General features: G+C 29.2%; 1 protein-coding gene across 1 annotated transcript; it reads right to left on the bottom strand.

Annotated features, from left to right (window-relative positions):
- Nucleotides 1-1,148: 1,148 nt before the first annotated feature.
- Nucleotides 1,149-7,118, bottom strand: LOC120088490 (probable LRR receptor-like serine/threonine-protein kinase At2g16250). Its single transcript, XM_039045832.1, has 4 exons — nucleotides 4,272-7,118; nucleotides 3,542-3,670; nucleotides 3,214-3,236; nucleotides 1,149-2,185 (listed from the first exon to the last, which is right to left on the bottom strand). The coding sequence occupies exons 1-4, from the start codon at nucleotides 6,206-6,208 to the stop codon at nucleotides 1,578-1,580; spliced, it is 2,697 nt and encodes an 898-aa protein (XP_038901760.1). The 5' UTR covers nucleotides 6,209-7,118; the 3' UTR covers nucleotides 1,149-1,577.
- Between the last annotated feature and the right edge of the window lie 8,456 nt (nucleotides 7,119-15,574).

Below are 15,574 nucleotides of genomic sequence, written 5' to 3'. Positions count from 1 at the left end.
CAAATGTTGGAAATAATAATTATGCAATTGAATGAAGAAGACAAATCAACAAAGGCGAACTAAATCTGGTTAAACAACACAATTATAATTAAGGAAAAGAAAATTTCACTAATCACTTGTTAAATGCATTAAAATGTAAATGAATATTTATATAAACAACAAAAAAAGACAAAAAAACTCATTAATGACCATAAAAAGGTGGCTCCATAAGGGGGAAAATGGATATATTAAAAAATGGAAAGAAAGGTAAAATTGTCCAAAATTATCTCTAAAAGTTTTTCGCGAAAATTTTTTAATTTAAAGATATTTATGAAATATATTGTACCAAGAGGATTTTTGTGTAAAAATTCCAACCCTATAAATAGAGGAATTCTTACTTTATTTTGGGTTAAAAAATTAAAACCTCTGGAGAAAAGTTAGTGAGAATTCATCAAGTATAATAAATCCTTGAGTTTCTAAAGATTGAACTATCCTTGAAGGTAATCATTTGAAGATACGATACATTCTTCCAAAACTTCTAGTTCAAGAACACTCAGATGCTTCATCCCCCTAGTGAAGTGTTAGATATTGAATCACAGTCGCATAAATCTACATAAACAAGTTCAACTCCATAAATCACATTTATTTGAAAACCTCGAGCAAACAGATCTAATGACAAACATGTCCCTAAACTTTCGATTTTATATTTAATGTCCATGAACTCTAAAAAGTAACTAATAAAGATCCTTAAACTCTTAATTTTGTGTCTAATAAGTTATTGAATTTTTAATTTTGTGTTTAATAAGCTCTTGAGACATTTTTAACATTTCTTTATTTAAAATTCACGATAATGACACAAAATTGAAAGTTTAGGATTTTATTGGATAAAAAATTCAATTTTACATCCAATAAATCGATTGATTTTTTCTTAGTAAAAATGTGTCAAAACATGGACATATTAAATATTTTTAATGATCTATTAGATACCAGATAGTAATTACTACTCTTTTCACTAAATTATGTTTGAATTAGCCGAACTAACAAATATAATTAAATATTTTAAAATCTTATTATTGGCATTTATGTAATTTTTATGGTATAACAAAAAAAAAAGGACTCCACGTTGAACCCTAATTTGCTGGGTAAAACAAAATATTCATAACAAAACATTTTTTGTGCTACGTAGAGAACAATTCCTTTTTCTTATTGGCAAGTAAACAATCACAATTATCAATTTACATTCCCAAAAAAGGCTAAACCTAAAATCAAATAAATAGAGGGGGGGAAAAGAAAAAAAAAAGATAAACAAAAAAAGGTATAAAATAATAATAGGAACAAACAAGAACCAGATAAGCCTATATAAAGCCTGAAGGCCATGCCTTCTACTACAAAACATAAAATCACCAACAAAAAAAACCCATACATTTCTCAAAGAATTGACAATTTTCCATGGCAGAAAGAGCTCAGGGTGTCCGCCGCCCTCTCCAACTACAAAACCCGAAAGGAAAACCCGACGAGTCGAGCAGTTCTCAGGCTCTCTTAATTTGGATGCCTGCTGTGTTTGTTATTGACAAAGAATCAAGATCAATGAATTTTCTTTACTGGTAATGATACTCTGCTCTCTCACCTTGCTCATCCGGTGGCTCTGGAAATATCTCTTTCGAGTGCCTTCTCCGTGAAGCTTCACCGCTGTTGTTCTGGCCACTACCTTGTGAACCTGAAGTTCCTGACTGCTTGAAGCTACCTCCCACTGCCTTTGACATTGTGGCAGCTGGTAGAACCGTTAGATCCGATAGGCTCTGCCGCCAGCTCCCAAACAAAGCTGCATTCCAGCTTCGTGAAGAAGTCGCTCGCAGCCTTGCTGAACCTGAACTTTCTTCTCTCACTACCTTTAAAGGATTCTCCAAAGCCTTTAGGATGTATCTCATCTGCGGTCGTCTTGAAGGCTTCGGGTTCAAGCATGACTTCGCAACAACAGCCATAGCCCACACTTCCTCCAGAAAATCTTCATCGAAAATCAGGTTCGGATCGATGATTTTGCTCACCATTTCTTTGTCATGGATGCTGATGTATGGGAATGTTTGATCATAAAATTCCTTCAATTGGGTATCTGGGGTAGCACTGATGCCAACCTTGCCAGTCACTAGCTCTAATAACACCTTCCCAAAGCAGTAAACATCGTAGGAACATACTGATGTTTGAGAGCCTACAAATTTCCATTTAAGAAAGGGATCTTAGATTCAAGACAGTTTCAAATATGGGGCCAATTTCAGACTAAATCATTAAAGTCTATATATATATTTCAGATTCAATACAAATTCGTCATTCTGCTGTCAATGTAGCAGGACAACTCGACCTCAACAGAAACTCGATGCATTTCCAAACTTGTGTTTTTGACAGAAGAATGCATCAAATTTCCATTCACAGAAGATTTGCTCGATCAAGTCGACCTCATATGTACAGTACCCAACATAGTTTAAAGGAAAAAGTACATTTTTTTGTCTCTATATTTAGGAATTAGTTTCTATTTAGTGTCTAGGTTTCAAGATATTACACTTTTAGTCCTTAAATTGTAAGTTTGGTTTCAATTTATTCTATAGATGTCAAAATGTTACAATTTTACCCTTTAAGATTTGAGTTTTGTTTCGATATGGTCCCTAGATTTCAAAATTTACACTTTTAATCCTGGTTTTTACTAAATACTCACTCTCAGACTTAATTATCAATTAAAGTCTATTGATTAATTTAAATGAATTAAAAAAAATTATAATTCATTAAGTTTCACTACTTATTCAACATTTCACTTCATAATAATTTTTAATTAATTAATAGTATTTAGTGAAAAATCGAGGTCAAAAGGGTAAATCTTGAAACCTAGGGACGAAATTGAAACTAAATTCAAACTTCAAGGGTAAAATTGTAATATTTTAAAACCTAGGGACTAAATTGAAAGCAAACTCAAAACTTAAGACCTAAAAGTGTATCATTTTGAAACTTACGGACCAAATGGAAATTAAACCCAAAACATAGGGACTAAAAAGGTATTTTTTCCCTATTTTAATGGTAAATAGTGAATTCTTACAAATACAATAGTGTTAAACACCCACACCATTACAACCTGTGAAGCATAAATAATAGAGATTTCTTTTTCTGTGAAACGTAGTTCTAAAGTCAAGCATGGCAAAGTAAAATCTTTAGTCTCGAGTGGAAAACAAAATGTAAGTTTGAACATACCAGAAGAACCTTGCTCTGATGACCTGCACATTTTAAAGAGAGAATGATTATTACATACTTGAAATAACAAATATTTTTTAGGCTAGAATGAGAAAATGGATTTGAAATACTCCATATTTTGATCATAGGAAGTAAAAAATTGTAATGAGGAGAAATATAATGTTTCATTTCTTAGATCATATTGATATCCTGGAGTTAAAGCAACAAGTGATGAATTTTGCTGACAAGATAGGAACAGGAATCCTAATTACTTGAAAATAACCTTCATTTGAGGTAGTCCTGGGGAGAAAAGTCAAGGGAATATTTATCAGGTAAGGTGAATACTTACTGTGGCAACCGAAGCAACCTGGAAATTCGATTCTGGTGGCTGTCCCCATCTTGGGCGCAAACTTCACTCAAGCTCCCGAGTCGGACTTCGAATTTATCATCAAGAAGTATACTGCTAGCTTGAACATCTCTTCAATGACCAAAAAAAAAAATGTTACTAAGGTGTCAGTTGTCATCAGTATATTTTCTTGTCATCAACAAGTGCAGAGAAGTCAATATAATGTTAAGTTAAAAAAAACACCTTCCATGGATTTAAATAGAAACAGGAGAAGAGCTTTGAGATTTGACTCATTTTAACATCTCACTTTGAGTTCACGCGGCAAAATCCTTCTATAATTACCCCTTGTTAATGGATAACCAAGGGCTGGGGAACCTTCCTTGTAATTCTTATGCTTTCTAGTGGTTTTTTCTTTCATTACTAACAACAGCGTATGTTTCCATCAAAGAATAGCAATGATAAGAACAATACTTAAATGATAACAGAGCTGAACTTTTGTTTACTGATAAATTTGGTCAGAGTGACTAAATTCACTATTAGAATATATCTAAAGAATAAGAGAAACAAGATAATGACTGTATCAAAACGAAAAAGATAATAGTAGACCAATCACCCATATGCTGATCTCATCCATGAAAGTCGCAAAACGATGATAAGTTAACTCAAGCAATTGATATTATACACGTCAATAAAACTCAAAAGAGAGAAGGCAATAATTAAAGCTTCTAAGTACCTATGTACGAGCGGAGGAGAACATTCATGATGCATATAAGCAAGACCTTCTGCAGCTCCTAATGCAATTTTAAGCCTTGTTATCCAATCCAAAGATTGTATGTTTTCATCATCACCATTAGTTTTCCTGACCAAGGAACTCGCCAAGTCTCCATTTGGCATATATTTGTAAATCAAGTACTTCTCATGCTCATTATCTAGGCAGTGTCCTAAAAGGGGAACCAATCTTGTATGTGACACCTTACTAAACAAATCCAATTCCACTAGGTAAGTTTCCTTTTTAACCGTCCGCAAGTCGATCTTTTTGATGACAACATTGGCCCCATTGTCCAAGACACCACGAAATAGATCCCCAGAGTGGCCAAGTTTGATTAAGTTCTCATCACTTAAGCCACCAGTAGCCTGAAGAAGCTGTTTATCTGTAAAAACGTCACCTAAACTTGCAAAGTTAATCGATAGGCCTGGAGGCGGTTCACTACTGCCAGTGGGTATTGGTCCCACACTAACCCCCCTTTGATTTCCGGTCGCTCTCTTGCCACCAATATATAGAAACAGTAGCATTACCAGCAACACTAGAAGGACAATAAATCCAACCCCTCCTAAAACGCTGGCTAATATGATTACCCTTTTATTGTTCTTGCCAGATTTTTCTGTTAAAGGAGGTTGTACAGAGTTCGGTTTGCCAAAATTATCAAAACTAAGGCCTTTTTCAGTATAAAATGCGGAGCAGTCGGCCAATGTCCTCTGACTGGATACATTTTGAAGACAATTACTCTCAAGAGATGCATCCCTTGGCACAAAGTTTGGAACTCTGCCTTCAAAATAATTTCCAGATAGATCAACAGCACTGAATCTTCCTATAACAGGCATGAGGCTACCGTAAAACATATTTCGAGATATATTCAATGTTCCACCGGTTGAATTCAAAGCTGAGCTTGAATTAGGCAGCATACCAGTGAAATTATTTCCAGAGATATCGAGAAGACGCAATCCAGGCATCAAGAACAATACGTCGGGGACTGCACCAGTAAAAGCATTGTCATTAAGAACCAATGCCTGCAGTTGCCTAAGAGAAGGAAATAAATCTTCCGGCAATGATCCACCAAGTAAATTATTCCCAATTACCATTCTCTGCAACCTGCTCATGCTCCTCAAATCTTGCGGTAGCAGCCCGGACAATTTGTTGAAACTGAGATCGAGGTCTACCAATCTACCCAGGTCCCCGAGTGAAGCAGGCAATGAAGAATTAATATTATTGCTGGAAAGATTCAAATTCTGAAGCTGCCTAATGGACCCAATGAGGGTGGGAATTGACCCATCTAAACGATTTGAAGAAAGGTCAAGGAAAGAAAGGTTCCCAAGAGATGAAAAAGACAAAGGAATAGATCCAGTGAGTTCATTATGCGAAAGATCAAGCACAGAAAGTTGAATAAGTTGACCAATACTTGCAGGAATAGTCCCGTTGAGTTCGTTATTGGACAGATATAAACTGGTTAGATTTGCCAAATTTCCAAAACTCAATGGAATAGGACCAAGGATAGAACAAAAACGAAGATCAAGAACTTGCAGAGACTTGAGACTTGAACCAAACCAATCAGGAATTACTCCCGGAAGCAAGAAATTAGAAGCATTAAAAGACTGAAGAAGAGTCAAATTAGCTAAAGCATCAACAACAAATTGTGGGTTTCGACTACCAATCCGAGTCCTTCGAAATCCAGAAACATTGATCCCAACAACTCGACCATTTTGACATTGTATACCATTCCAAACAGAGCAAGGGTCAGCTTTGATGGGCCAGTCCTTGCTCCTCAAACCCAAAGACGATCTGAGGTTGAGAAGAGCTACACGTTCAGTTCTCAAACTCAGCTGTTGAAATGTAGGCTCAAAACACAGCAACAACAACAAGGGCAAGAACGTGAAACATATTACGTTTCGCATATCCTCCCACCACAGCTCATGAACCCAAAAAAGCTGTAGATCCAAAGTCCCTTCAATCTTCCCCTTATCTCAAAATCCCTTTCACCAAATCCTCATACGTTTGACCATAATCAAATTGCTTAAAGTTACACAAACCCATTACAGAAAACTGCATTCCCCTTTCTCTCTATCTTCAAAACTCACACTCTCTCAATAAATAAAACAAGTGTTAAACAGAGAGAAAACAAAAACCCTTTACCTCTTTTTCCTCTTCAGCTCGATCACAGAAACCTCTTCTTTCAGTTCCTGAAAATGGGTAGTTTGACAAATTGAAAAGACAGAGAGAGACAGCAAAAGGGGTTAAAAAAAACTGAAAAAAAATGAGAGAGGAAGAAGGGGAAACTTAAAAAATTGACAAACAACACAGTTTTGTTTTCTCCCTTTTTTAATAGAGATCTTCGGTCAAGAGAAACTGCGCTGTCTCTCTCTCTCTCTCTCTCTCTCTCTCTCTCTCTTAATTACAATTCTTGTGAAACAATAAAGAGATGGAAAAGTAAAAGGGTAGAAAGAGAGTGAAATGGGGCGGCGGTGGTGGTGGTGGAGCACGGCGGGTCCGGCAGCGGCGAGGTGGAAGAGACTGTGAGTGTGAGAAAAATCACTTTTGGGGAAGTGGGGTTTGTTTGACCTTCGGCTATGGCGCCTACCACTACAGCTTAGCCCCAAAAACCACAAACCCGCTTGCCTTTCCTGCTTGCTTTTGATTGAGCTTTTTCTTTTCTTTAAGAAATTTTTTGGGGTTTCCACTTTTTCTTTCTTCTTCTTCTTCTCTCTTTTTTAATGGAAGAAAGAATTAAGTTAATGGAATTTTTTGAATCTCTCTCACTGTTTCCCATGTTTGTTGATGGTACATCTCTCTCCCTGTGACATGGAAGCGACAGGGTGAAGTGACGATACCACTGTAATACGAGAGCTTTTTTAGGATTCAAAACATCACGATTAAAAAAAGGGGGAAAAAATTAATTTTGAGGTTGTATCCATTAAAATGTAAATTTTTTGTAAATACATTAATATAAAATTTACGATATGGGTCAATTAAACTGTCATATGTTGAATTATACATTTTATCACGATTATCTTTTAAAATCATTCTTCTACAAAATAAATGATTAAAGTAAATACATGACGATTCTCAAAGTAAATTATGACTAAAAATCTAAATTCATCGGTTTATGAAAGTTTAGAAACTTAATCGATATAATTATAAGTCTCACATGAGATTTTTCTAAATAGAACATTGTAGAGGGTGTAAATTAATAAATTTACAAAAGTTTAAAGTTAAATTGATACAATTATTAATATATAGATTAAATTGTTATAACTAGGGTGTACATAGGTTTGATTGGGTTGATGTGTTTTTTGGACCAACTTGAAAATTTGAGTTAGTTGGGTTGGCCACCCAAAGGACCTAAATAAAGTCTACAACTCAATCCTTAAAATTCGGGTTTGGTTGTCAGGTTATAACTTATTCTTTTCTTTTTAATTAAAAATATATAAATTTGTATACACTAATAACTCAAATCTCATCAAATTCGAATCTAAATACCAAATATTTATGATATTTATTGTAAATTTTAAACAAAGATAAATATCATAACAATTTTAAAAGAAAAAAAATATCAAAAATTCACAAGCTAATCAATACAGAGTATTCAGACTTTAAACAAAGAGAAATATATATAAAATTCGGGTTGGGTTTGGTCAACCCAATTTTTTTTAACAACCCACGATCCAACCCAACCCAACAAAAATTAAAAAAATAATAAAATAACCCAACGAACCTAAAAACAAAACTAACACAACCCAACCTTTACATTTCGAGTTAGATAGTTCGGATTATTTAGATTGTCGGGATATTTGAACACCCCTAGTTGTAATCCTAAAGTTTAAAGTAATTATTTTAAATGGTAAAACTGCTGAAATATTTTCAAGTAGAACAAAATGTACAGTGATAGTGTCTATCGTGGCATATCGCGGTCTATTATATTTGTAAATAAGTTTGCTCATTTTTCTTTATCTGAAAACAGTCCTAAAGTTTAGTGGTATAAATTGATATGTATTTCTACTATAAACTTGTATTAATTTAAATTTTAAAGGTTTTGACAATTTATCGATGGTTTATAGCTATCAGTACCTGATTTTTAAATTGCTGAAATAAAGTTATTTTCTCCAAAAATCTCACCCCTTAAATTTAATTTTAAAAAATGGATATTATCTATATGATTCTTGTATGGCTCTCTAATTTACATTAATCAATGTATTTAAATAAGCATATGTTATGCATTAATGGTTTTAAAACGAATTTATAATGGAAGTTCTAACTTAATATAATTATGAAAGTTTTATGGTTTTAATTGATATAATTATTAGTTTAAAGTTTTAATTAATACAACCTCAAAAGTAAGTTTAAGGCTATAACTTTTTTTTTCCTTCGTGTGTGGAAATTTAACCCCCCATCTCAAGAGAACGAGTTTATATTAATTTAATGTTGAGTTATATTTTGTCTAATAAAATTATTAAACCTCCGAAAAGTGTCCAACATCTTTTAGCCTCTAATCGAACAATTTTAATTTGGGATCTAATTTGCCTTTATCAAATTCGTTTTTCAGTAAATTTTATGCGTTATAAGATTTTAGCCTTTTCAGTTTTATAATGAATTTTTAAAATGTTTTATTTGCTAGAAATTTATAAGATACAAAATTCAAAACTCGGTGACCTATTTAAAATTTAGGAACTACATTTGCAATTCAACATATAGTTATCTTCTCGACATTTATTGATTTATCGTGTGTGAATGTTTTTTTTTTTTTTTTTTCATGCGTGTTCAAATCAACATTTGTGAATTCTAACTAAATTTGTAATTATTTGTCTTTGTAGTATGTTTACTTTGTTTTAATCCTTAACTTTTAACTTTTAAGTACTCTATTGGATAATTAAAATATTAAAATATTTTTCTTATAAGAAATGTCGAGATCTTATCAACCTAAGTATAACTCAATTGATCAATACATATAACTGTAACAAGTCAGATATTTAAATCTCTACTCTCACATATTTATTTAACTCGATTTAAAAAAAAAAAAATACAAAATAAGAGATGATAAAAATTGAATTACTACTACTAACCATTGCTTTGTTGCATTCTTAAAAATTAAAAGAAAATGATGTTTCATTTTAATTGCGAAGGGAAGAGAGTTTATTGGGAGGGAAAATATTGGATCTTTATGTATGCAAGTGAGAACTCTCATTGGTCAAAAGTCAAAACTTGATCATGTTAGTATTTGGATCACATTTTGTATTTTTTATTCTATCACATATGACATCTTCTTATATTTATTCCATACTCATTATTAATTTAATTAATATATATAAAAAAATTACATAGAAAAATGTCAAACTATTTACAAAAATAATAAAAAAATAAATAATAGATACTGATAATTTTTTATCTGTTTCTATCACTAATAGACTTCTATGATCAAATGATTAAAATTTTGCTATTTTATGTAAATAGTTCCCTTATTTTTCTATTTTTGAAAATCCCCATATATATATATATATATTGATAGACTTCTATTAGCCCCTATTAAATAATATTAAAATTTTGCTATTTTGTGTAAATAGTTTCCCTTATCTTTCTATTTTTTAAAATCCTCCTTTCTATATATATATATATAATTAATAATTTTATCAATTTAAATTTGAAGTATCGTGAGCGCATCAATTTACATATTCTTTCAAATTTGGTTGAAAGAATATTGTATGAGACTTATAGTTGTTTCAATTATATTCTTAAATTGTGATTGGTGATTCTATTCGGGCATTTCATTTACCTTATCTTTGAAATGTGTTTATGCATTTATTCATATGTGTAATTCATAACTTTTTAAATTTTAAATTAATAAAATGAACGATTATAATTGATAAAATTGACGATTTTTTTAGGTAATAGAGTTTAAATTGGTTCACTCGAGAAATTTTAGAATTTTAATTGATAAAATTATAAGTTGCATTTCAAATGGTATAAATTAATATACTTATTGGAGTATAATTTAACATTTACTTGTTAAAAAATTCTAGAACTTACTTCGATATATTTGTTTCGTAGCCAAAGTTAATATTCAATTAGATAAATTATTTATACAGATGGCAAATAATTGTGATAAAAAAAAATATCTCGTGTTTAATGGATACGATGTTGCATTAATTGAAAAGTAAAACATTAGTCCAAATTTAAAGATATTTTAGTTGAAAAGTAAAATTGAGACCAAAGTCAATTTTTTTTTGGAGTGGAATTCATAATGTACACCAGTTTCCTATTGATGATGTGGTATCTAAATGTAATTAATAAAATAATAAATAGATAAGATTTCAATTAACCTATATTTTATGTTAATTGAACTAAAAATTAGAAATTTTATTGAATCATTTTAATCTAGTTTGCTAATGATGACAAATTGTTTAACCTTCCACAATTTTGTTGTGATTTTGTTTTTTTATTGGTTTTTTCTACTTTAAAAAAATAAAGAAGAAATAAAATAATTTCTCTTGCAGTTCAAACTACAAATTTAAATTTAAATTAAGACAAGATACTATTCTAATTTCTATTCTTTTAATTTTTGTTCATTTTTTATTTTTTATTTTGATTTATTTTAATCGTTATACTTTTGAAATATTCATTTTGATCGCTGTACGTTTAAATTTGGTTCATTTTTGTCCTTATATATATTTTTAAGAAGTGACCATTTTGATTCATGAAAATGAAGGACCGATATTATCATTTTTTTTAGATATATAAAAACAAAAATAAACCAAAGTTAATAGTACAATGACCAAAATGAACATTTTGAAAAATATAGGGACTAAAGTGAACCAAATTTGAAAATATAAAGATTAAAATAAAGCATAATCAAAAGTATGAACACTCAAGTAATATTTAAATTATTTAAAGTAATATGAATTTAAAAATATTTTTATCATTTATTATTGTTTGATAAAATAAAAAATAAGTCTAAGAATATTTTTGAATTTATGATTTATTTAATTTTTAATTTGACGACTCAATTATTAACCTACTTCATTTAACTATATTTATGGTGGCAAGTTAACTTATAAAGTCGAATTGATTCAACCGTTTCTCAATCTAAGAAAAAGAAAATAATTTAACGCCTCCTCCTTACGCTAAAAATTTTTAAATCTTGATTATATATTTATTTCATCCCTTAATATTTATTATTTACTCAATAAAAAATTTTATTTCAACACTTTAACAACTATGCAATAAAAATTTACCTGTAACTCTTTAAAATAAATTTCGATGGGTAATAACTTATTGATTTTTTTAAATGAAATAATTCTTCAAAAAAATCAAATAAAATAAAATTTAAGTATATATCATCCAACACTCCTCTCACTTGTGAGTTAGAATTACAAAGAAAATCCAACAAGTGAAATCAATATTAAATGGAGAGAAAATGATATTGCATGGATTTGAATACCGAACCTCTTGAAGCAACCTGCTCTGATACCATCTTAACTTAAGCTAATAGATAAAGGTAAATTTAATTATATATCATCCAATAATTTTCTAGCATATTGAATCAATTGTATTGAATTTTCTAGATGTAAGCTTCTTCTTTCCTTTTTCTTTTTCCTATGTTTTCCATTTAGAAGGAGTGCCCTATTTCTTGATTTCTTTTGTTTTTTTATTTCTCTTCTTCTTATTTGTTTTTTAATGTTTATATTGGAGAGAATAGGATGAGAAATTAAATAATATAGCAAAATTAAGTTTATTTTCAAATATAAGAAAATGTCACTTTATATCAATGATAAACAGTGATATTTTATTATATTCAAATATCTCTTATAATTTTGTCATTAAAAACAATCATCCCAAAAAGATATTGAAAATCTAAAGAATAAAAATTAATTTGGTATATTTTTTTTGGTAAAATATGGTATCACTTTTATTGTAGTTTGGAGGTCACATGTCATGGCACATTCTCTAGGCTATTGGTTTGCCTTTTTCTTTTCTCCTTGTTAATTTAATTTATTTTCCCTATCCTTTCCTCTACTTGATATAATTCTTTATAACAAAGTCATACAATAATAATAATAATAAAAGTAGTTTGTTTTTGTTTATTTTATTTTATTTTATTTATTTATTTATTTTGACAAGTTCAATTATAGAATTTGGTTGGATTCCCATTAGTTGTTGGATGTAAAGGGTGATTAATCATATATTTTCTATTTTTTCCCTTTTTGAATGAGTTAATCATATAGACTTGCATTTTTAGAAATCCTTTTTTTTCTTCTCTCTCTAGTTCTAATTACTATTAAAATGAAGTGATTCATTTAAACAAGCAATGTATTATTTGTATAATAATTATGATTTATTTTTTTTTTTTTTTTTGCTCATTCCATCCTAAATAAATAAGTTTTTGCAATTGTAGAGTTCTAATTATTTATATAAAATTGATTAATTCAAAATACAACATTGTTCCTTTTTTAATTTTATTTTTTAGTATAGCGTGGTAAGACTTTAAAGTTTATCCTTTGGATATAAATTATAGAACATTTACATCATGCTTAATTTTAAAAAACACGAGTCAAAAGAAATTTGTAATATTATTATAAAAATTATTAATGTTGTTGTTGAAGCATACTAATCTTCTTGCTATCCAAACAAATTGAAAATTTGATGGAGATAATTACAAAATAATTAGTATATATTTAAGTTTAATATTTATTTTGTTGTTAATTTAGATTAATCAGTATTTTAGAATTAATTAATTAATTGTCTTATTTTTATATAAGGCTATAATTATAGAACATTTGGTTCTTTGAGAGAGTTCTATCTTCAGGGATGAATTTTTCTTGTTTGGTCATGAATTTGGCCTAAATACATCAACTCGCTGCATCAAAATTTTATCATAAACAAACGATGAGCTAACCAGTGGCGGAGCCAAGAATAGAGGGTACTATATCTACCCGTCTAACAAAAAAAAATCCATAATTTCATATATCGACTAATTTATTACATTAGAATTGCTCTTTACGAATTTTCATGCTTTAAAATCGATCCTCACTCTTCAATTACTTTTGGTTTGAATAGATAGCAACATAAATAAAATGTAACATCATTTGAAATGTTATATTCTGACTAATTAGAATATTCACTTAACCAAGTTGTATCAAATCATTTTGACTTTGTACCAAATTCGTAAGTAGAAAAGTATGATTTTGAGGTTGACAAGGACCTTTTAGTAAATATGTTATACGAACTTGATCTTGAATATTATAATTATAATCATAAATTAATTTTTAGACCAAGGTGTGCATGTAGTTTTTATAGATTGATTTCTGTATAAGATCGACTAGAATCAAAAACATTTTTCTTCTTTGAAGATAATATCTTTACCGTCTCTAATATTGTTTTTCTTTTATAATATCTCTCCTTATTAATTTTTTATTAACTCTACAAAAGTAGTAATAATAAGAATCTTACATTCTATTATAAAGACATAAAATCTTAAAGTCTAAGAAGATTTTAAAACTTACTCGTCAGGTTTGTATATCCAAACGAGTGACAACAAATAATCATCTTGTTTGAACTCTGAAATTAATTTTAAAAATCTAAATCAGTAAATGTGAATGTAAAACTAACGTAAAAATAAACAAAAATGTATAAAGTGTGATGTAAATATAAAAATTATGTGAAATAAATGAATGACATTTTTTTAATTGAATGTTATTGAGATTGAAAAGTGGATTTTGAAAATAAGGAAAAAAAAGCTACAAACTGTCCAATCCTGTTGCTGATAAAAAAGATATATTATTTGATTATTTATTAAAAAACGACACATTATTATATCCAAAATATCACATTATTTAACCTACTTTCTTTTTTATTATTATTTACATGAGTTGAGCTCTCATTAAAAATTAAAAATCTAGATAAAAACTCATACAAAAATCTGTAATAAAATTTTACAAGCAATAGGAGTACAACTCCTATTTACTACCAGTCAAACAACACTATATTGGTTGGTTCATTCTTGTTACTCAACTCGAACTTTTATGTATATATTAATATAGATTACTTTATAGGAGTACAACTCCTATTTACTACCAGTCAAACAAGATACATGCTCTTGGCCCCTACGGGCTCCACACATGGAGCTAACAATAGAAATTTCAAACATCGCAAAAAAAAAAAAAAAAGAAAGAAAACACATAATTACTAATTACTATATACTATGATGGTTTGAATATAATGAATATTTTATCCATCGATATATATATTATACGAACAACTAGTGTTGTTATAATTACTATAGATGATTTAATTTAAAATGACAATTATTTTAAAAATTAGGACAAATATCATTTTATACCCCTAAAGTTACTTTGGGGATCGAATCATTTTCAACCTTAAAATAAGAATTGTATCAATTTGAACCCTAAATTTTGGAGGTTTAAACTCATATTAGTAATTGTGTTGATTTAAACCCTGAATTTTCATAAGTGTACAAATCTAAACCATGAAGTTTTATAAGTGTATTTAGATAAAACATAATAGAGAGTTTAAGTTGATATAATTATGAGAATTTAGGGTTTAAATTGATACACCTATAAAAGTTCAAAGTTTATATTGATACAATTATTAGTTTAAGATTAAAATTGATACAACACTTAAAGTTTATAGATATAAATTAATATTTTCCCTAAAAATTACTATGTTTACATTTATTTATTTGTTTGTTTATTGTATAGAACTACATATAGTAATTGTGTGGATTCACCTTCACCCTAAAAATGGTAATTAAGCATACAAGGCAATAAGTTATATTCATTTTTCAATATAAAAACAACTTTCCTAAAAAATGATTATTAACAAAGAAGGAAATAAGTTTTGGCATAGAAGAAAATAATTAAAATTAAATGTACCCCCACTACTTTGATTAGTTTTTTTATGGTTGAATATAGACCTTGTCCCACGAAAATTTTGGTTAAATTACAAGTTTACTCATAAATGGTATGCGTATCTATTTGATTTATAAACTTTTAAAAATATCTAACAAGTCTCTAAAATTTTCAATTGCACGACAGTTAAGTCGTTGAACATTAAAAATTATCTAATAGACTCTTAAACTTTTAATTTTATGTCCATTAAATATATCTAAACTTTTAAAAGTGATTAATAGATACTTAAATTTTCATTTGTATCCAAGAAATCTCTAAATTCTCAAATTTTTAATTTTGTATTTAATAGATTCTTGATCTATTCGACTTATTCTTTGTATACTCACATGTCTACTAAACATAAAT

This window comes from Benincasa hispida, chromosome 10 (assembly GCF_009727055.1).
Source record: "Benincasa hispida cultivar B227 chromosome 10, ASM972705v1, whole genome shotgun sequence".
NCBI classification, from domain to species: Eukaryota; Viridiplantae; Streptophyta; class Magnoliopsida; order Cucurbitales; family Cucurbitaceae; genus Benincasa; species Benincasa hispida.
This window is presented reverse-complemented; position numbering and strand designations above follow the sequence as displayed.